At 45.0% G+C, this 22,304-nt stretch overlaps 1 protein-coding gene across 1 annotated transcript in view; it reads left to right on the top strand.

Moving 5' to 3' along the window:
• PPP1R37 (protein phosphatase 1 regulatory subunit 37) overlaps window positions 1–22,304 on the top strand; it is a 60,245-nt gene that overhangs the window by 21,818 nt on the left and 16,123 nt on the right. The window contains exons 2-5 of the mRNA XM_084814980.1: window positions 10,676–10,773; window positions 12,088–12,133; window positions 14,463–14,563; window positions 17,960–18,079. Coding sequence (XP_084671106.1) covers window positions 10,676–10,773; window positions 12,088–12,133; window positions 14,463–14,563; window positions 17,960–18,079 — 365 coding nt within the window. The remainder of the gene's footprint in view (window positions 1–10,675; window positions 10,774–12,087; window positions 12,134–14,462; window positions 14,564–17,959; window positions 18,080–22,304) is intronic.

Below are 22,304 nucleotides of genomic sequence, written 5' to 3' on the forward strand. Positions count from 1 at the left end.
ATTACTTGGGCAAGGCTATTCACAAGCAACAGAAAATCCTCTTTTGTGTTAAGAAAATATTAGATAAAAACAACAATATATGTACAACTGTACTCATTTTTTCATAAATTTAACAAGAATGCATTTAAAATTTAATGTTTTAGTTTAATTTTGTTTGATATTTATACCCCACTTTTCCAGTAAAACAATAACCAAAGCAACTTACAATGAAAAGGAACATTTAACAATATGGAAGCAATAAAATTGCACTGCAGATCAGGACAGGTACCACCGAGTCTAGTGGGATGCCTGCTTGGTTAACGAGCAAAGTCAAGCTTTAGAGGCAAGAAGATATCCTTCAGAAAATGAAAGTCTTGCCCAAGGAACGCACACTTTGGCAAAACAAATGCAAGTAGACAATAAGGGATGCAGAAAAAGAATTTGAGGAGCATATTGCTAAAAACATTTAAGACCAACTATTTAAAAACATTTAAATATGTCAGAAAAAAACAGAGATTGAACCATTGAATGACAAGGGAGTTAAAGATATGCTACAGGGGGATAAGGAGATTGCAGAAAAGCTGAATGAATTCTTTGCATCTGTCTTCATTATGGGAGATGTAGGACAGATACCCGTGCCTTAACTGACCTTTACAGGAAGGTTGTCTGAGGAACTGAGTCAAATTGTGGTGACAAGATAATGTTCTAGACGTTATTGACAAACTGAAAACAAACAAATCACTGGATCCAGATGGTATCCATCCAAGAGTTCTTAAAGAACTCAAATGTGAAATTGCTGAACTACTAACAATAATAGGTAACATGTCCCTAAGATCAGCCTCTGTACCAGAGGACTAGAAAGTGGCCAGTGTAATGACAATTTTTAAAAAGGAGGGATGGCAAGAAACTATAAGTCTGTTAACTTAACTTCAGTTCCAGGTAAATTTGTGGAAAATATTATAAAAGATAAAATTATCTTGCATAAGCTGTGTACTTAGACTTTCAAAAAATCATTTGACAGGGTCTCTCACCAAAGCCTCCTGAGCAAACTTAACTGTCTTCTGATAAGAGAATGGGCCTTTCTTATGGTTTGGTAACTGGTTAAAGAACAGATGGCAGAGAGTAGGAATAAATGGACAATTCTCACAAACCAGGGATGTACACCCCAGAATTGGGCCCAGTGCTTTTTAATTTGTTCATAAATTATCTGGAATGAGGAGTGAGGTGATTTGCTGATGACACCAAATTACCTGGAGTGGTTAAAAACAAGAAGGAATTGTGAAGAGCTCCAAAAGCATCTCTCCAAACTGTATGAATGGGCATTAAAGTGGAAAATGTGGTAATGTAGGTGTAAAGTGATTCACTTTGGGAGGGAAAAGTCCTAACTTCACATATGCACTGACAGGGTCTGAGCTGGCAGTGACTGACCAAGAAAGGGATCATGGAGCCATGGTGGATAGCTCAATGAAAGCATTGAGCCAGTGTGTGGCAGCTGTGAAAAAGGCAAATTCTGTGTTAGGGAACATTTGGGAACGGGGTCAAAAATAAAACTGCCAATATTGTGGTGCCCTTATAAAAACTTATGGTGTGGCCACACTTTGGAGTACTTAGCACTTCCCATGAAGAAATGGTACAACATTGCAAGATTCAGGATAGACAAAAGAAAGGATGTCTAAACACAGTCCATAGTTAAAATGAGGAATTCACTTCCACAGGATGTGGTAATGGCCACCAACATATGTGGTTTTAAAGGAAATTAAGCAAAATTGGTAGAGAATAAGGCTGTCAGTGGATGCTAGTCAGGATAGCTCTGTGCTTCCTCCAAGATTGGAACCACCACGCTTCTGTATGCCAGTTGCTGAGACATAGCAGTGGGAGAGTGCTGTTGCCCTCATGTCCTGCTTGTGGATTTCTCAAAGCATCTGGTTGGCTACTGTGGGAAACAGGATGCCAGACTAGATAGGCCTTTTCTGTGATCCAGCAGGGCTGACGTTCACATTCATTACAAAGAAGTATACATAGTTAATGGCGTTCCTATGTATGTTTACTCAGAAGTAAACCTCACTGTATTAAGTAGAGCTTACTCCCAAGTAAGTGTGCATAGGTTGGCATAGGATTGCTGCGTAGAAGCAGCATTAATAATAGTTCAGCAGAAACATCATAAAACAGCAGGTAATTGATGAATTCAGTTACTAATTCAAGCTAGCTTGAATTAAAAAAAGTCTTTGCCATCTATCAATAGATTGGAAAAAATGGGGAGCCTAGAGGATCTCTACAGGGAGGGAGAAGTGTGGTAGGGCCACCACTAAGAAGACCTTGTCTTTTGTATCAACCCACTTGCTGATAAAATGCATATGGATGGGACAGAGAGCAGGTCCTCCAGAACTGATTTTAAATGCTGGTCAATACTGGGATCAGGATTTTTTCTGGACTTGGTAGAGAAAGGGACGGAAAAGACAAATAATGTGAGCATTGCATAATGGCAGAGGGGAGTGATCCTATGGCCCCTAGACAGAGTCTGGGGGCCATAGGATAATTCAGATTCCTGAATCTGAGGTTGGAGTCAGTGCTCTGACCTCAGAGCCAAGAATCTAAGCTTCCCTCCCCCTTGCAGTCAGTGCAGAGAGAACCATGCCGGCTGCCTCTCCGAGGTTGTGAAGGGGACAAAAGGGGGTAAAGGGGACAAAAACACCTGTCTAGCTAAAATGCAGAGCAGGAAGAGCATGGAGGCGAAGATCGCCTCCACCGCTCCTCCTGCTTTGCTTTGGATGGCCATGTGCCTCTTGAGTTTGGAGGCTTATTGCCATCCCCATAGGATTGCGCCCTAAGAGACTGCTCTGTGTGTTGGGAAGTCCCCAGTTCAAATTTCACCTCAGCCACAAGCTTATTGGTAGGTGGCCTTAGGTAAGCCGTTATTCTCTCAGACTTATTCCCAAGGCATTACTTCTACCAGTAATAAGGGGATAATACCTTGGCGTGCATTACAGGGGTGTTGTAAGGGTTACTGTGTGACACCCTCTGACGTAGGGAAAGTGTTTTATATTAGGCAATTACTGTTTATGGGAAGGGAAATCAGTGGGAGGCCACAAAGAAGTGACAGGTAGCTGTGCGAGGGACAAGACAGCTGTGTTCAAATATTATTTCCAGAGCTCTGAGGACTATGTATTGGTTACTTTTTCTTTCATTGTTTAAAATTGTGATTCTTGGGGATCTTCAGGTAGAATGCTCAGATAGGGTGACCATATGCAGTGGAAGACCAGGCTCCTTTGCTGTTAGGAGTTGTGTAAAAGATGGAGTTGCAGCAGGTACCACTTAAATTCCCAGAGAAAAACTGCCCTTGCCGAAATTCCCTCCCCAATAAATCCAGCCTCCTTTGCCTCTGGTCATCCTATCTCAGCTGCTCTGCAGTAGCTGGAAATGTCTGCTCAGTGTGTGAGTATGTGCACATTTGCACTATTTATTTATTTATTTATTTATTGCATTTATACCCCGCCTTTTTTCCTCTTGCAAGGAACCCAAGGCGGCTTACGTTATCCTCCTCCTCTCCATTTTATCCTCACAACATCCACCCCTGTGAGGTGGGTTGGGCTGAGAGTCTGTGACTGGCCCAAAGTCACCCAGTGAGCTTCCATGGCTGAGTGGGGACTAGAACCCGGATCTCCCAGCTCCAACACTCTTGCCACTACACCACACTTTCTGTTCCATTTTTCTGGAAAGCCCTGGCCCACCTCCATATTCAGTTGTATTCCATGCAAGCCCAAAATGAGTTTTCCTAACAGCCCGTGATCCCACCAGTAGCTGAACATTGCAGGGAATCTTCATTAGCTGGAATGCATTTGGAAGTTAGAAGTGTGAGCTTAACAAGATCAGCCTCGGATGGCCTTCTCTCTGTCCCATCAGCCAGGACAGCTAGACTGGTGGGGACGAGGGAGAGGGCCTTTTCTGTGGTGGCCCCCACTCTGTGGAACTCCCTCCCTAGGGAACTCCGTCATGCCCCCTCTTTAATGAGCTTCCGTTGTGCATTAAAAACGTGGTTGTTCAGGCAGGCATTTGGGGTGGGTTAGGGTATTTTAGAAAATGTTTTTATTGTAGAATTTTATTGTTTTAAACTGTTTTATTGTATGTTGTACATCGCCCAGAGTGGCTGGGTGACCAGCCAGATGGACGATTAATAAATTTAATCATCATCATCCTGTGTTTGCTTTGAGAGAGCAAGGGCAGGGGCGGTTGGAGACAGCTTACCAGAGAAGTGGAGGTAGGCAGGGAAAGGCCCATCAATAACACATTCTGCATTCTCTGGGTCACCATTCCTTATGCTCAGAAAGCAAAAGTCTCCTGCCTCAAAGCACTACTAACTGCTTCTTAACACTGTTGTCATAGTCTTCAGTTTGTTCCCTGCCACTGTGAGGAATGGCAGTATTTCCTTTAAAACAAAATGTTAGCCGCAGTAAACAGACTGCATATTAAAATAGCACATCAAAATGAATAATACATTGCAAGGTTAGGTTTTCTCTTTATTGAGAAGCTTTGCAGATTCTTGACAAAAAACTTGCTAGTCTTGGAATCTTTAAAAAATAACAACCAGAACAACATTTGAAGCTAATTGGAGGGGTTCTTTCTCCTCTCGTATCTGAATGCTTGGCTTGCACATAAAAGCAATTAAAATGGAAGTGTGCAGCAGCTGCAGCCGTTTGGAAATTTCTAGTCTTTCCCAATAATTTATGTTAGTGGCAGAATGATCCTTTCCCGAACTGAGCCCAAGGTGGGGGTGGAGGTATCGTTCTGCTTCAGTAATCCTGGCCAGATTACAACCTTGTAATTAGATCTCTGCACAACAAACCCTGTTTTGTGATCCAGAGCTGTTTGTTCGGCAGCTCTTGGAGCGTTTCAAGTCAGCCTCCGTCTGGTTGCTTGGGTGTGTGTTTGTGTGTTTAATGACTCTTATCCGTCTACATGCTGGTGCCAGGCTTCATAGTCAACCACAAGGCTGATACTGCTTAATCCTGGGTTTCTGAGTACCTGTGTGTGCAAAAAGATGCTCTGAGGGCAGCTTTTAAGGGCTGCCAGAATCTCTTGCTTTAATAATAGGCCTGTAATTGCTGTCTGCCCGCAAAATGGCCACCTTTTGGAAGGAAGAAAAGGACGAGGGGCGAGGGGGAAGAGACTCCTTCCTGGAGTAGCATGAACAGTTTAAATTGACAGTAAGAATGACTGTGTCTACTAATCCCCCACACTAAAATTCTACACCAAGATACCTCAAATATTTCTGTAAGAAGAGCTCAAACTGTATAAATCAAGCACATTTGCCTGATTTCTCTTGTTTTGCAACAAAGAACTGTACAAGCAGGGAACTCCATGGACAGGGGTAGAAAAAATCCAGGTGCCCAGCAGTCCCAGCACCAAAGAGATTGGGCTGGGCACCCACCTGGGTTGCTGAGGAGTGTGGCACAACTGTTCTCCTCCCAAGGGTAGTGCAGCTGTTCTTAGTTGCCTTTACTCCACCCCACTTTCAGTGGAGTTTAGTTTACAGTGTTCTCAAGGTGATGTGGGCTAGCAGCAGATTAGGGGCCTGGGGTAAGGCAAGAGAGACCGAAATGTACCAACAAAAATAGGGCCCTTTCTTTTCCTAGTGGGTTTGCTTCTCTCCGGTCTAGCTGAACTCAAAATTTTGCTGGGCTTTTTGCAAGGAATTTTGCACTGGTATATACCAGGGCACTGAATCTCTGCCCTCTGACACCTGGGCATTTTAACTCAACAGCTCCTCCAGTTATGGAGGTGTCTGCAAAAGTTGGCAACATGCTTTAAGGCATATCTGTTTTCTTTGTATTGTTGTTAGCCGCCTTGAACACCATTTGATGGAAAGGCAGGATATAAATTTAACATATAAATAAAATAAAAGAGCAACCCTGTGGTCCCTGGGTGAGCATCCCAGGGACCATAGGATGGCTTGGAAAATCCTTTCTGAGGTTGGAGATAGCACTCCAACCTCGAAAGTGGAATCAGAGATCTGACCCTGTCCCCTTGTAGCTGATGCAGAGAGAACTGTGCTGGCTGCCTCTCCAAGGTTGGAAAATTAACCTTGGAGAGGGGGGAAAATGGGTGTTCCCATGGGCGGGGAGGGGATGAGACCAGGATACAATTTATCCTGAGCCTCCTCCAGCCTCCTTCCCTCCATCCTTGGAAATGAAGAGATCAGAGGGTGGGCAGGCAACCATAGCCTCCGCTGTTCCTCCTGCAGTGCCGGCTTCAGCCTGGCAGGGCATGGAAATCTCAGAAGCCTTCGAGTTCACAGTCTTCTGAGCACCAAGGGCACAGTCCACAGCATTGCTTCGTAACTATCTTTACAACCTTAAGAACTAGAAACTTGCTTAAAAAAAAAGAAAGAAAGCAAGAAAAGAAAAAAGAAAGGTGATATTCTGAGAAAGCCGACTGCTATGTCCAAGCACAGAATACACCAAGAAATCCTCAGTTCAACTCTCACCTCAGCAGCAGACTCCCTTTGTGATTTTGGGCAAACTACTCTTCTCTTGAGCTGGAATGCAAAGTTCCACACAACTAGTTCCGTGCTGCTCTTTAAAAAGGAAGACACTTTTGAATAAAATAATTTAAGAAAAACTGTCCTGGATCAGACCAAATGCCTGTCTGGTCCCACATTCTCTTCACACAGTGGCCAACCCAGCTGCCTGTGGGAAGCCCCTAAGTAAGATGTGTGTGCAATAGTACCCTCCCACTTGTGTTCCCCAGCAACTGGTATGCAGACACATACTGCCTCTGATACCGGGGGTAGCATATAGTCATCAGGTCTAGTAGCCTTGGGTAGCCTTATCTTCCATGAATTTTACAGCCATCACTGCATTTTGTGCTAATCAATGCCATATGTTAACTGTGTGCTAGTTAGTGGCACATGAGCCTGCAGTTCGTTGCTTTGAAAGACAAAACATGCTTATATGTTGACCTGAAAACACCAGGGAGTCACAACATTTCATTAATGTATTTACATAATGGAAAAGGATTTTCTGTCACTCTCTTTTTAATATTCCAATGCAGTTTTAAATGCTTCCAGTCTCTTTCAAAGCTATTGAGACTTAGGCTGCATTCACACATAACACTAAGCCATAATTTATGTTAACTGTGGTTTGTTGCTTTTGCCATTAATTGTCTTGCAGATAAGCAGCTTGCTTTCCCTTTTTCTGGTTTATTCCTCTCCCATCTATTTAACCAACCTTCAGAGCAGTTTCATTTTCAGGCTACTCTTGTTGGGCGCCTCTGTTTCAAGACAGACAGCAGCCAAGGATAAGCCAATGTTTGGATTCGGCCATCACAGCAAGCCATGGTTTAAACAAGCCAAACTTCATAACCCAAAAGCAACCCATGGGTTCTATTTGTGATTTATAGCTTGTTAACAAACCATGGCTTGTTTGTAGGGGCGAGTTCAGACACACTGGGTGGGTACGCACAATGATGCATGCTGGTTGTGAGTGGCCTAATTAGCATAATTACCCTCGCTGGGCATGGGTTGTCGTGACATTCGAAACCAGCGAGGGCGGATGGCTGGCATGGTTTACAAACCACTCTGAAAACCATGGCTTGTCCTAGGATTTAGGATGGTTTGTAAACCACCCCAGCCAGCCACCCTCGCCAGGTTTGGATGTCAAAACAACCCACACCTGGTGAGGGTAATTATGCTAATTAGGCAGCTCGCTGTGGCTTATTTTCCCTCCATGATCATACAAAACCAGACAATGGCGGGCCAAATTTTAACAAACAACACCATGGCTTAGCATAATGTGTGAACCCATTCTGTGTTCTTATTGTCATACCCAATTTGCTCCTGTAAATTCACAAAGTACAGCTAAATCCCATCATTTCATACATTAAGGGTTCCACTCTTAGAGGCGGCCTAGAAATAATTTTAGGTAGGTAGGTAGGTGGGTAGATAGATGTTCTCCATTTTGGGAGTTATAGAAGTTTTCAGTACTTGGCATGCAGAATCATGGTGGCAACAATAAAATGAAATTATAAATCTTCGTTATCTTTAGACACCTTCCTTCTCTAGAAATGTTAATAAAAATATATTGAGGTCCATTGTTAATCTCCCTCCAAAAACATCATTAATAGCATTTAGTACGCCTTGCCAGAATTTTCTAGCTTTAATACAAAACCACCAACAAAACAACATTTTCTTTCATATGTAGTAAGAGCTGATAAATTTGGGATAGCACTCTCCTGTTTGTTTTTAAAGCCTGGTCTTAAGTTCCTTACCCCTTTATCTGCAGTTTGGAGACGATAATAGTGGTACTGCCTTACAGAGCTGTTGTAAGTATTTCTGAGCAAATGCGTGTGAAGCAGACCTGAACTCCCGAACTGCATGGTGTGAGGGCCAAGTGTGATGGTGGTGGAGTTAGTTCAGTAGGCCAGTTTCAGTTGTGAGACAATCCAGCCTCTGTGCTTAACAGCCTGCATCCTGCCACTAGATCCAGTTTGGCTATATGGCCTGAAGTACCCGATTCCCATCCCCCAATGAATAATGCTTTGTGGCTGATGTCAGGATTCTGGCAAATCGTCCTGTTATGCAACATTTGCTAACACCAGAAAAAAACTTGATCCTTCTGGACATGGCTGGGAAAATCCTAGAAACCAAATGCTGGCACCTAGAAATTGGGAATATTTGTTTAGCCTTGCCTCTGGGTGTTGAGAACTGGAGGTTAAAGTGGGGATAGTGGGGCCAGGGGGAGGGAGTATCCTATTTATTTAGGAGCAGCCTTGCAATTATACTCGTAGGTGAAAAAATCTCCCTCTCCCATACGTACATGCACCCCTACCCACTTATACCTCCAGCTGCTTGCCCCTCTCTGCCTCCTCCGTTTTACCTGTTCTAACCTCTTCTCCTCCCCCCACTTCCTAGTTCGAGGGGAGATGGAGAATTGGACCCTGTGCATGTCTTGGCTCTTATAAGCAGGAAAGTGTTGATTTTTTAATTTTATTTCTGGCCCAATCTCCTAATGAGTACCAGAAATGAGTTACGAATGAAAAACAAGCACAGGATTCCATTTCCCTCCACTACGATTTTCTTTAGACTTGTGTGTCTGCTTTAAAGAACCAGTTGTCCTTAAAGCAGACAGGGATACAGCACAATAATATAACATGTTTGCAAGGGTGCAGTTATTACTACAAGCATTTGGCAAGATTTCCCATAATATCTTTGCCAAAATGATAACATGTGGCTCAGATGCTACTACTGTTGGCTACAAGGGAGAGGGCCATCTCGGTTGTGGCATCCCACTTATGGAATGAACTTCCCAAAGAGGTTCGCCTGGCACCCTCATCGTTATCTTTTTGGCGCCAGGCAAAGACCTTCCTTTTCTTCCAGACATTTTAGAGACCTAGTTCTAGACTTTTTAAAGCTGTTTTATTGATTCCTGTGCTGTGTGTTATGTTGTATTGTATTTTATACAATCGGCCCATCGGTTATTGTGCAGATTAAAAATATAATAAAGAAATACTGTTAGGTGGATCCGCAGCTGGTTGAGCAGCCATACTCAGCGAGTGCTTGTTAATGACTTTGTGTCACCCTGAAGGGAGGTCTCGGTGGAGTGCCTCAGCAGGGCTCTGTCCTAGGCACTGTGCTGTTCATTACTTTTATTAATGATTTGGTTGAGGGTGTAGAGGGGATGCTTGTTAAATTTGTAGATGGCACAAAGCTGAGAGGGATAGCTAATGCTATAGAAGACAAAATCAAGACTCAAAGGGATCTCAATAGTCTGGAACACTGGGCTGAAACTAAATATAAGGTCTTGCATTTAGATACAAAAACATCAAAGACATGAGTATAGGTTGGGGAGACCTAGTTTGGCAGTAGTACACGCGAAAAGAATCTTAGGTTCGCAAGCAGATTATGAGCCAGCAGTGTGATGCAGCGGCTAAAAAAGCTAATGCAATCTTAGGCAGTGTTAACAGAAGCGTAGTGTCCAGATCATGGAAAGTAGCAGTTCAGCTCTTTTCTGTGCTAGTCAGACCTTACTTGGAGTACTGTGTCCAGTTCTGGGCACCCAGTTTTAAGAACACCATTGACAAGTTGGTGCATATCCAGAGAAGAGTAGCCAGGATGAGGATGGGTCTGGAAACCAAGTCCTATGAAGAACGGTTGAAAGAGCTGAGTATGTTTAGCCTGGAGAAGAGAAGATGAAGGGGAGATGTGATAATAATGTTCAAATATATGAAGGGCTGTCATGCAGAAGTGGGAGCTGAGTTCTCTGTTGCTCCAGAAGGCAGGGCTAGAAGCACTGTTGGAAACTGCAGGGAAGCAGATTCAGCTAAACATTAGGAGAAACGTCCTAATTGTGCTGTTCAGCAGGGGCACAGATTGCCTCAGAAAGCATTGGGCTCTCCTTAGCTTGAGGTATTTAAGCAGAGCCTGAACAGCCATCTGTTGGGGATGCTGTAGCTGCATCCTGCACTGCAGATCCTGTATTGAACAGGGGATTGGACTAGATGGTCTCCAAGGTCCTTTCCAATTCTATGACTGAGTGACTTGTAAAACCACATCAAGGCTTTTGGCAATTCACAGTCTTCATATTTATTTCTTTGCTTTTAATACCTTGTTTCATACCAGTGGCTCCAAGTCCCGTAATGCTGTAGCTGGCACAAATCAAATGGTCTTTTAGTCATTCATGTGCTCTCTCTTCACTCTTTTCAGCTCAGAATGTGACCGTGGAAGAAATTCTCACCGCCTACAAGCAAGCATGTCAGAAATTAAACTGCAAACAGATACCCAAACTACTGAAGCAGATCCAGGTACGTGCTTTCCCTTAAGTGTATAGCACAAACATTTATCAGGTGTGCCTGTCAGAGCCAGAGATGTATTTTTTTAAATACTGCAGAAAGCTGCCTGCAACTGGAATGGAAAGCAGTAATAATAACCCCCCAAGGCATTGTGTTCCCAGGATTGGGTCGCATACATTCCCAGAGGGTTATCTTTTGTGGATCAAGCTACCTTATACTGCGTTAGACCATCGGTCCTTCAAGCTCAGTGTATACTAACTGGCAGAGGCTCTCCAGGGTTTCAAACAGGGCTCTTTCTCGGCCCTACCTGGAGATGAAGGGGATTGAGGCTGGGACGTTCTGCATGTGTGGCATGTGCTCTCCTGCTGAGCTGTGGCCTGTCCCCATATGGCACAAGCACCCACCAGGCAAGGACAAGGCGAGACGGGTCTTTCCACTGGTCCCCCCAGGCTCTGCCAGGGAGCTTGCAAGATTCTCCTAGTGGTTACCCTGGCTTCCCATGGAGTTCACTCCACCAACACATTTCGGTTTTTCCCCTGTAATTGCTGTAACCTATGGGGGTCCAGCGCAAGAGCCACAGACAGGAGCAGTGAACGTAGCCCAGTGTAATCTACTCTGACTGTGTGTGAACCCCCCCTTCCCCTTTTGTGGCATTTTGTCTGTTTTCAGGGGTGGCGGGGTGCACCCTCACTGGTGCTCCTCTCTGGCTGGCAGTTGCCGTTGAGCTACAGCCATCAAGCTACAGCCAATAATGCTCAGAACAATTCTGTGTTTATATCATCACTCTGCGGGAAATGAGTATGCTGGCCTCCAATCTGAGAGAGAATCTTGCAAATTCACTGAGTTCTGCACCATCTCCCCCCGCCCCCAAGATGGGAAAGAGGGAAGGACGTTTTGCCCTTTTTTTCCCAATTTGACCTCCCCCAACCCTTCCAAACAACAACTCCACCGCCACTTTGGGCTGCAAGCTCTCAAGTGAGAACTTCCTGCTCAGGGCTAGAAGAACACTGTCCAAAGCAGAAACATATTGCAGGTTAATTTTAAAACCGTGAGACTGGACCCAGGTGGATTCAGAGGAAAGGAGCCACCCCTTGTGTATCCGATAGGTTGTCTCCTCTGATAGGATCTAGACTTAATCCTGGATTTGAAGCAAACTGGGTTCGCTCCTGAAAGAGTGGCGTGGGCTGGACTGGGAACCAGAAGACGCTGACAGTGTTTGGGGCTTTTGATACATAAGGCTTTACACTCTTCTCTCCAGCTCTTCTTGCTCCCTGATCTTAAGGCACTTTCCTTCATGTTTAGTAAAATGTTTCTGCTCTGTTGCAGGAATTTAAGGACCTGACTCCTAGGATAGAGTGCCTGGACCTAAAAGGTATGTTTCCAAGCCTCCTGTTGATAGAGTGCAAATCACAATCACTTTGTCAACTGTGGGTATTCCTCTAAGGCTGTGGATCCCCCTCCCCCCCAATGCACACATCTTTAGCTTGGGAATCTGTTCCATTCATTTCTACTTGAAAGCAGTCAGGGTGAGTTCAGTGTTGCAAATGCTGAGACTATTCCTATTACTGCATGGTGTAATGTCCAAATTGGTACACTCAGAGTTCTTGTTTTGCTGGCGAGCCCATGAAATCTGGTGTGCGAAAGCTGGTTCCGTATTTCACATGTCTGCCAACATTCTTCTTCTCTTCCCTCTCCCATCTTTCCATTCAAACATGTTATTTTATCTCCAGTCCCCTTTTTAAAATTGTAAACAAGCTCGCAAGTGTGCCACATTGTGTAACCGAGACGGCACATGCAAACAAACGCATGGCTAATGTATGTATAATTGCTTCCACACACGTGGCCTTGATTGGGGTTACCTCGGGTCATCCTTCCCTCTTCTCCCACTTTCTCACCTGATTTTAATATTTCATAACCAAGGAGTCACTTGTCCTAAACAAATCAATGAGCAACCCTGTTCATACCTCAGAGACAGGTTGCTGACTTCAGGATGTGTTTGTATGCACAGTTTGCCTGTAAAATGTCCGTTGCTGGAGAGGCTGGTCTAGTGGGCAGGGCAGACAATTGCCGGGGCCCCAGGCTTGGAGAGTGGGGGCTTCACTGGAGTAGAAAAGTAATGGGCTGCACGTAATGGCTGAGCAGATGGTATGTGATTGGGCAGGAGGAGCAGGGGACCAAGCAGCCGCTGCTTTCGGTTATCTGGCTCCATGGTAGAAAGGAGAGCCAAGCCTGTGAGCATTCTTCATGTTCACCATACAGTACCAGATCTGAGTTATGATGGAAAAGGTTCTGATTAAGTTCGTTTTTCTTGTGTATATAGAAAAGTTCCTAGTCCTTGGCCAAAGGAAGTTTGGAAAAGGGATAGATAAGGCCTGTTGTGGGAAATGGGAATTGCTCCGCTGGTCAAGATGAGATCTCTGTTGTTCATAGGGTTGCTGATTTTTGGTCACTGCGAGTAAAATAAGTTGTGTCAGTAATGGAAGCATAGGGAGGAGTTGCACAAGCCTTTTTTTGGGTGTGCCCAGATTAGACATGGCACAACCTCACTTTTTTGTTGTTGGATTTACATGTGGTGAGCTGGACTTGAAAGCTCGGGCTTTGTCCAACTACCGTGAGCTGTAGAAAGTTATCTGGTGTGGTTTGTTTGCTTTTTGGTTTATAAAGGGAGAACAGAGAGATATACAGCATATCAGATCTTAGCTCAATGGGAGAAAAATGCTCCCTGCAGCATTTCTTCATCGTAAACTGTTCCTGACACACCTGTTGAGGTTCTTTGTACACTTGTTCCTACTGCAGCAATAATTCCCAAACTGTGAGAGACTTACTTGTGTGCCGCAAGAATAACGAAAGGCTCCTGCGAGCTTGAAGCAGCTGGTTCCCAGAAGCTCCTGACTGAATCTCTGAGCAATTCCCTGCTCTGGACTCCTGACTAGAAGGAGAACAAAAACTCAAGAAGGAACACAGCACTGGTTGGGCTCCTCTGAGGGCAGATCACAGGAAGCTGCCTGCGTCATACCAGTAGCCCACCTGGCCCTGTACTGTTTACTCCAGTCTTCCTCATTCTGGAGCCCTCCAGGTATATTGGACTACAACTCCAACCATCCCCAGTCAGTGATCCTGTTGGGTGGGGATGATATGAGCTGTATTCCAACCTATCTAGAGGGCATCAGGTTGGGGAAGGCTGGGCTCCTCTGACTGGCTGTGGCTATCTCGAGCCTCAAGCAGAGACGTACTCGGGGCTCGCTCTTGCGCATCCCAAAAGGAAATGTTTTTAGCTTGTAAAAAATGATGTGGGCTTCTAATCTTAATTCAGCAGAAAAAAGCACCTCAACTTTCAAGAAGTTTGGGAAATGTTCTTCCACACACTGGTGCTGCCCCTTGTTTTTGTTTCTTTTCTCTTTTGTAGATAGAAGCTATGGATGCTCAGAATATGGGCAGCCTTGCCAACTCACTTGCACCTAATTTACCCCTTGCCCCTGTCGAACTACAGCCATCTCTTGTAGACAGGGGTCTACAAAGCCATATCGTCAAGGGGGAGATATTAATTCATTCATTTTCTCTCCCCCCCCTTCCTTCCACACCCAAATTGTACATTAATTCCTGGGTTTCTATAGTTCTCATTCCAATATTTAGTGTACCCGTTGCCTGACCATGAAATCTTTTAAATGCTGGAGGCTTACTTTGTCTCTCTTGTTTTCTAGGTGAGAAGTTAGACTACAAGGCTTGCGAGGCCCTGGAAGAGATCTTTAAGCGCCTCCAGTTCAAAATAGTGGATTTGGAGCAAACAAACCTAGATGAAGATGTATGTAACATGTATAGACGTACAAAGAACCTCTGTCTCTCTTTCTCTCCCCTAGTTAACTGAGTTGAATCCTGTAATCCTTCACCAATTCTGAACTTGGAGTTGAGTGCTGAGCTTTTGGCTAAAAGGAGTTGCCATCTCACCTAACCCTGGCTATGCCCCCTGGCAGTGGCTCTCCGAGGCCTTGGGCAGAGAGCTTTCCCAGGCCTGTGAGTGGAGATTGATCCTGGGGCCTTCTGCATACAAAGCATATGCCCTGCCTCTGGTCTTTGGCCTCTCCCAATGGTGTGACTGGCTTGAATTCTCAGACTAGGCATCGTGACAAGTCTCTCTCTGCAAACAGCCACAGATTGTTTCCTGCAAGCAGATTGCCAACCATGGTTTGTGCTGGCTCCAGAGTTTTGGGGGTCTTTGGCAAGGCAGCTTAATGAGGCCTCTTAACCTGAAAGAGGCAGGGCGAGTGAGCCCAGAATTCTCTTGCACTGCTTCTGGCCACCTTGGGTGCAAAGTGAGAATGATGGTAGCATAGATGTGCCGAGCCCTTTGCCGGTGACCTTTCCCTTCTCTGGACTGTGATTAAGGCCTGGCCTACACAGCAGACTACATTGGTAGAATCCTGAGGTGGAAGAGTGCATTGTACCACTTTGGAATACAGGTGGGGGACACCATACAGGTGGGGGACACCATTTTTTAATGTTCCCCCCTCTTTAAAAACAAAACTCAATTCAAGTAGAAAACTAGCACAGCAGGGAAGAGGCTGAGTTAGGGCTTCTTCCAACAGAGCTTTTATCCTGCTAATGAGAGGCTCTGTCACGGAAGTTTGCAGGCTCTTTAGATGATGCCGTTACCCTCCAGGGTGTCTCCCGCCACTTCCCCCAGCCTATCCTGTGTTTTCCCCAAACGCAAAAAATGTGGTCTTTTTTCCAGCCCATGGAACAGGAGCGCCATGACCTCCCCGTGCAATTCTCCAATAGCAGAAGAAACCGGCTGTGGGTGTTTGTTTTCAGTTGTTGGGGGCGCGGTCAGGATGACAAAGGCATTGAGAAGGGGCTGCGGGGCATGTCGCACTTAGGAGATTCCATGCGGGGTTGCATGGAAGGAGACCGAGCAGATTTGACAGGTGTGAGGGCTTGTGCTCTCTCCCTTCCTTGCAAGGAGGGGAGGGCGCATGATTTGAGGGTGACTCCTGCCTCTGCTGAAGTCTTGCTAAGGAAGAAAAGATCTGCGCCCGACCCTCCCCCCCGCCAGCGATTTTCCCCTTTGCTTCAGGGTGACCCCCTGCCAAACTCCCCAAATCCTGGCTGCAGCACAGTGCGCCGCCTGCTCGGCAACAGCAGCACCAGACGGCGCCGAGGAAGTGCATTGCTCTCAAACCATATGTCTGCCATGTAAATGCTTGAGCACATTTCTCGATTGGAGGGAGAAGAAGGTAAGATGCCTCCCTGCAATGAAGGAAGACAGCTCTGATCCTCCACCCCACCAAGCTCAGAATCAGCATCCTCTGTTAATTCAGAGCACCCCGTTAAGTTCAGTGCGGCTTACTTCCAAGTAAGTGTGCTGAGGGTTGCAGGCTTACAGCGTGTTAGTCCCCATCGACCAGTAACGTGCAAAGGGAGGGAAGGGGACAGGAACAAGGGAGGAATTATTGCTACACACCGAGTGGCATCACCACCCCCGTGAGAAGGAAAGAAACGAAAAATAACATGATAGGGGACAGCCATCTAAAGAGAACGACCCAGTCCTGCAGTGATACTGGATAGGGAAAGAACTGGCATTGATGTGGAATTCTCCGCCTGTGTGATGGAGCCCCTAGAATCTTCCTCCCTGATATGCTTGTTTTCTTCTTGCATGGAGTTTTAAAATGGAATTATCCACCTGCAGTCTGAAGTTGTGCCATCCATTCTTTCACCTTCAGGTTCTACCCATTCTTTCCCACCTCCTTTGGGGGTGTGTGAACAAAGCCCAGCGCTTTAGGGTGTGTATCCAGAGTTGAAACAAATGAACCCTTAATTTAGCCACTTCCTAGCTGATGGACAGTTAGCTCCTAACCCTCTTCTCCCATCCACCTGCCCTCGCCCCGCAAAAGTTCAGTTCTAATGCCTCATCTACAGCTGCACAGAAGGGTAACACAGCCAGTGGTGTGGCCTTTCCATGTGAATGGTGTCAGTCATATTTTCAGGCAACATGCTGATTTGGTATGTTTCTCTCACAGGTTCATTGAGGATAGTGCCAGCCCAAATCATTTGTGGTTGGAAGCCTGGAGCAAGACTGCTCTGCATGTTGTCTCTTTGTCTTAGATTGCTGGTTTTTCAGGGCCATAACTAGTCATTTATTCACCTGGGGCAGTTTGCCCATCCTCTCTACCACCCACCCACCCACCAAACCTGGCAGTGTATAAATGAAATAAACAAAACAGATACTGCATTTCAATACATTCTATTGTATAGTTACACAAACCTTAGATTGAGAAACACCAATTACGAACTACTAATTAATAAATACAGCAGATATATTTATAAATAATTCAGTCACCAAGTTGGAGTAATTTAATTTTGAAAGTTAGGCTAATATACTATTACAGCATACACTAATCAAACCATCTTTATATCAGTATCCATCCATCTATCATCCATCTATCTATCTATCTATCTATCTATCTATCTATCTATCTATCTATCGGTAATACTGAAATAAGGAACTCAGTAAAAACAAACCACTGTTTTGAACAGTGGCATACAACTTGTGGGGCATGTGCCCGCCCTGGCCTTAGATGCACCCCCCTCCAACACCTTAGTGGCAAATTAAATGTATTAATCAGGAGTTGGCCCCGTGGGTATGAATGGTAAAATCTGGGGCAAGTTAAGACTGGTTGTGGGACTTTGCTGTTTGCAGGATTGTCAAGTTCTTACAGTTGTGGTTGTCTGCTCTTACTCAAAAATGAGTGTAAAAGTCTTCTTGCTGTTCTATCCAATTACTGCTAAATGGCTAGCATTGCATGTCCTCAAATTATATTCGGTGGCTGAATGTGCGGTACTGTGTTAGGTTCCATTACAGGGTAAATAAAGGTGCCACTCTGCCTAGTAAACTGCAATACTGTCCACACTTCTCTGGACGTATGCCCTATTAAGCAAAGTGGGACTTGCTTCCAAGTGGGCACACACAGTTTTGGGGTGTAAACCTTTGAGCAAGTTGATAACTAGGTTTCGATCTACTTCTCTGAAAAATGAATCATATTTCAAACTGCAAAGAAGACGTGTGCATAATCTACCATTATCATAATAGGTGTCAGTATGTCACATGAACTTTGTCTGCTCCTGTCTGGGTTGCACCCAAGTCAGGTGCTTCTATTGCTGCATCCTAATTAAGTGTTTCTCCCCCCCCCCCCATCTTTGCCAGGGTGCCTCGGCGCTGTTTGATATGATCGAATACTATGAGTCAGCCACACATCTCAACATCTCATTTAACAAACACATTGGCACGCGAGGTTGGCAGGCTGCTGCGCACATGATGAGGAAGGTTTGTGTTGGCATCCATATTGGCCCCCTCTTCTTAATTGTATCACTTGCAGGCGACATTGGGGAAAGAGAGTGAAGATTGAATCTGTATCCTCATTCAGTCCTTATCAAGCTACAACCCCAATGCCTGTAAATACTTTAAGAGGTTAACTCTGCGGTGTGTGTGTGTGTGTGTGTGTGTGTGTGTGTGGGGAATGGTGGTGGTGGAATGTAATGCCTCTTTTCCTCTCCCTCCCCTCCCCAGTGTCCTTGTTTTGAGGGAGAGAACTGGCAACCTCCACAATTTCATGGGCTGAGTGAGCAGAAGATCTTCCCCGCTGGGAGGGAATGTAAACTGTTTTTGCACGGCTCTGTCTGGTTCCTGCTGCAGACATCAGGATCCAGCTCCCTTGCAGGAAAGATAAACCTGTTCACTGCTCTCTGTTAATCAGGAACTCGATAATCTCCTGCTTTAACAGGCTTATTGCTCTTGCTGTTTCTATCTGCCAACAGAATATTCTTTCCTGCTACAGAGGAAAAGCCTGCATAGCAGAAAGGGATATTGGGTAGGGGCTAATGCAGCAGGTGTTCTTTTTCCCTTACTGCCAGGCTGTATAAACCTGAGAGAGCTCAGTAGTAGTGGTGATGAATCTCATCCCTTCCATACCTCCAGCCTTGGATTTTTACATTTTTCATCTTTAAATAAATAAACAAAATACAACTTGGTTGTATTTTTCTTTCACTGCACATCTGGGCATTGGCGATGCGTGATGGCTGCTTTAGGACACACCTGAACAGCGGTGGAGTGGCACATTTTGAAGTACAGTTGCTCATCATGACAGTCCCCAGGGCAGGCCCCCCAAAATGCAGGCAACTGTGTCGATCCCTCTGGCACTTTTCATCTCCACCAGGAGCAGGTCTTTTGCAAAGCTAATGGATCTTAATTGCCCATTCAAGATGAAGCCACTCTAAAATCGTTTGCATTACAGCAGGGAACAATATATTGTTGTTGGAAAAATTCATCCCCTCCGCCCCCACTGTGAGGATTGCAGCTAAAATCAAGAGGGTACAGGGAATTCTGCGGGGGCTGGCAGATGAAGTTGGCATCCCTGCTAATCCGAAAGTCCCAGGCGTTGCATCCCTGCGAGCCTCGGCTCTGCTACACCACTGCATGTGAGGCTGTTCTAAGCTGAATCACCATCATTGTCTACTCAGATGGACAGCGACCCTTCAGGGTCTCAGTCAGGAGTCCTTCCCAGCCCTGCAGCTTCAGATCCTTTTGACAGAATATGGCCCAGATGGAGCCTGAGATCTCTTGCATGCAAAGCAAGCTCTCCACCACTAAGCTTTGGCTCCTCCAAAGTGCTTGCCCAATCTTGTCTCTGGGTCAGATCCTGCCTTCAGGTCTATTGACTCAGGAGATCCAGGTTCTAGTCCCCACTCGACCGTGAAGTTCACTGGGTGACTTTGGGGCAGTCACGTACTCTCAGCCTAATCTACCTCACAGCGTTGTTGTGAGGTTAGAATGGAGAGGAGAGGAGGACTATGTAAGCTGCTTTGGGTTCCTTGCAAGAGGAAAAGAGACAGGATATAAATGTAGTAAACAACAATAATAATACTGCCTCATCTTCTGGCTGCTTCTAGCCCTATGATTCAGTAACATGACAAAATACTTGGAAACATTGGCTTGGCTAAGGTTATACAGGCCCACAGTGTTATGAGCTGGGAGTTCTGCACTGGTTTCCAGTCTGTTTCTGAGCCCAGTTCATTTATTTATTTATTTATTTATTGCATTTATACCCCGCCTTTTTTCCTCTTGCAAGGAACCCAAGGCGGCTTACATTCTCCTCCTCCTCTTCGTTTTATCCTCACAACAACAGCCCTGTGAGGTGGGTTGGGCTGAGAGTCTGTGACTGGCCCAAAGTCACCCAGTGAGCTTCCATGGCCGAGCGGGGACTAGAACCTGGATCTCCCAGCTCCTATGACTTGGAACCAGGGTATCTAAAGCAAGGGTGCAGGACCTCAGGCTTGGGGACCCGGTCCAGTTCTCTGAGGTTCCCCAGATGGACACGCCTCCTCCCCCTGGCCCCACCACCTTCCCTCAACCACCTTTTCTTTGGTGGGTTTCCAGCTTGTATGCACTTTTACACCATTCTAAAAGTTTGAAATGCCTCTCCTAAAGCTTAGCTCCTGGCAGTGAGAGCTTTAAGCTAAAATGGGCTGGCATTTTTGGTATTTAGGCACTGCCCCTCTTGCCTTCAGCCCTTCCCACTACAGGAATGCGGCCCCCGAGAGCTTCTCTGAAATAGAATTCAGCCCTCAGGCTGAAGGAGGTTCAACACTGCCGATCTAAAGGAATGTCTCCTTTCATGTATCCTTGCTGAGACCCATAGTCCTCTTCGGAGGCTCTCTTTCGGGTGCCCTTACTGACAGAAGTTAGGCATGTGACTAGAAGTGAGAAGGGCCTTCTCGGCTGTGTTGCCCATTTAAAGCTGTCCAAGGAGGTTTGCCTGGTGCCTACATCGTTTTCTTTTCAGCACTAGGGAAAGATCTTTCTTTTCTCCCAGGCGTTTTAGAGACTTGGTTTTTATATTTTTATGGCTGTTCATATATATTTTTATACTCCAAAACAAAGCAATGTGTACCAGTAGTGCATCCTGTTTATAGATTTTATAGATTTAATTTTTTAAAATTTAAAAATTTAAATTGACAGATTTAATTTAAACACACACACACACACACACAGAGAGATTTTAAAATGTGAAATGTTTCAGTCACAAATAAGAATATGCTACCATTCCACTTCTAAGCTGAGCAAGAACCAATCAGGAGCAGGCCGCACTCCGTGAGAGAAGATGGGATTAACAATCAACGCCTGTATTCAACAGCCAATCAAGCCGCATTAATAAACATCATGGCTTGCTTCACCCCATCCTTCACATTGATGTCAGGTTTCAGCTTATCAATAAACATGGCCTCCTTAATCTTTCTCCTTTGGAAGCTCCATTCAACTGCTAGCACAGAGAATGTCACTAAAGTTGCTCTGCCAGCATGTTCCTCCCTCGTCTGAAGGGACAAAGGTCTAGCACATGTTTAGTTATGCTTAATATCAGCCAAGTGCTCCCTATATCTTTTTAGGAGAGGTCTTCCAGTTTCACCAATGTTAAAGAAGTTACATTCCAAACATTCAATTTTATAAACAGCACCCTTAACTGTACACTCTCTCTTACTGTCCACACGGATGGGGCATTCCCATATCCAGCGTTAGTTGTCATACAGCTGAGACTTCACAAGATGTTTCACTGTTATTTGTACAAAAAACATTAGCCTTGATGTTATGGTGATCAAGGATCTTTTGGGCTTCCCATACAAATCTGTCCGTCACAAATGGAATTTTCAAAGCAGGCAGTCCTCTAGTACACCTCACAATCTCAACAGCTGGAACTGGTAATGTATAATGGTTAGCCTCTGCCAAGTTTTACTGCCTTTTGTTTTGATTCCTCTGCGTAATTAATTGTAGACACCCCAACAACTTTCTGAATCATGTTCTTTACCACCTGCCTTTTCAGTAGCACAGGGTGTGCAGAGTTACAATTCAGTAATATATCCCCTTTCACAGGTTTCCTATACTACCTTGTTTCAAACTGCCCATTATAGATGTTTAATTTCACATCCAAAAAGGGAAGCCAACCATCTACATTTGGCTGCTCCCATGTTAATTTTATACTGTACATCCCATTCATTGCATCAATCTCTTTATCTGCTTCTGTCGCTGTACGTGTTATAATGTCATCCAAATATTGGCAATGCGGGAGGATGTCACGATCGATACAGTGTCTTTCAATTGAGTTCATATATGCAATGGTCAATAATGGCGCCAGTCAGTTTCCCATTGCTAACTCACGTTTCTGTGAAAAATATTCACCGTTGAAGTGAAAGATATCACACTGTAAACATGAAACTATCAATTTGTAATCAGCCAGCTAACTCAGTCTGCTGGCCCATCACAGCCAGAGATAATAGGTCTTACTTTAAATGTCTTTGCATCTGTGCTGTTTATCATGCATTCCTCAATCTTATGTGTTTTTGACAGGAAGTAGATAATTGGCCAACAAGGACTGTTATTGTCCAACATCGCTGTAAGTTGTTATTAACCTTCCACCTTTCACAAGTGCTTTTCCAAACCGTCATTATATTCCCCCCCCTCGCTTGAAACTCAGTCACCGATGCAGGAGTTTATGTAGTGC

The sequence above is a fragment of the Heloderma suspectum genome, chromosome 10 (assembly GCF_057233095.1).
Source record: "Heloderma suspectum isolate Gila_16-S chromosome 10, 16-S_ref, whole genome shotgun sequence".
In the NCBI taxonomy this organism is placed as follows: domain Eukaryota; kingdom Metazoa; phylum Chordata; class Lepidosauria; order Squamata; family Helodermatidae; genus Heloderma; species Heloderma suspectum.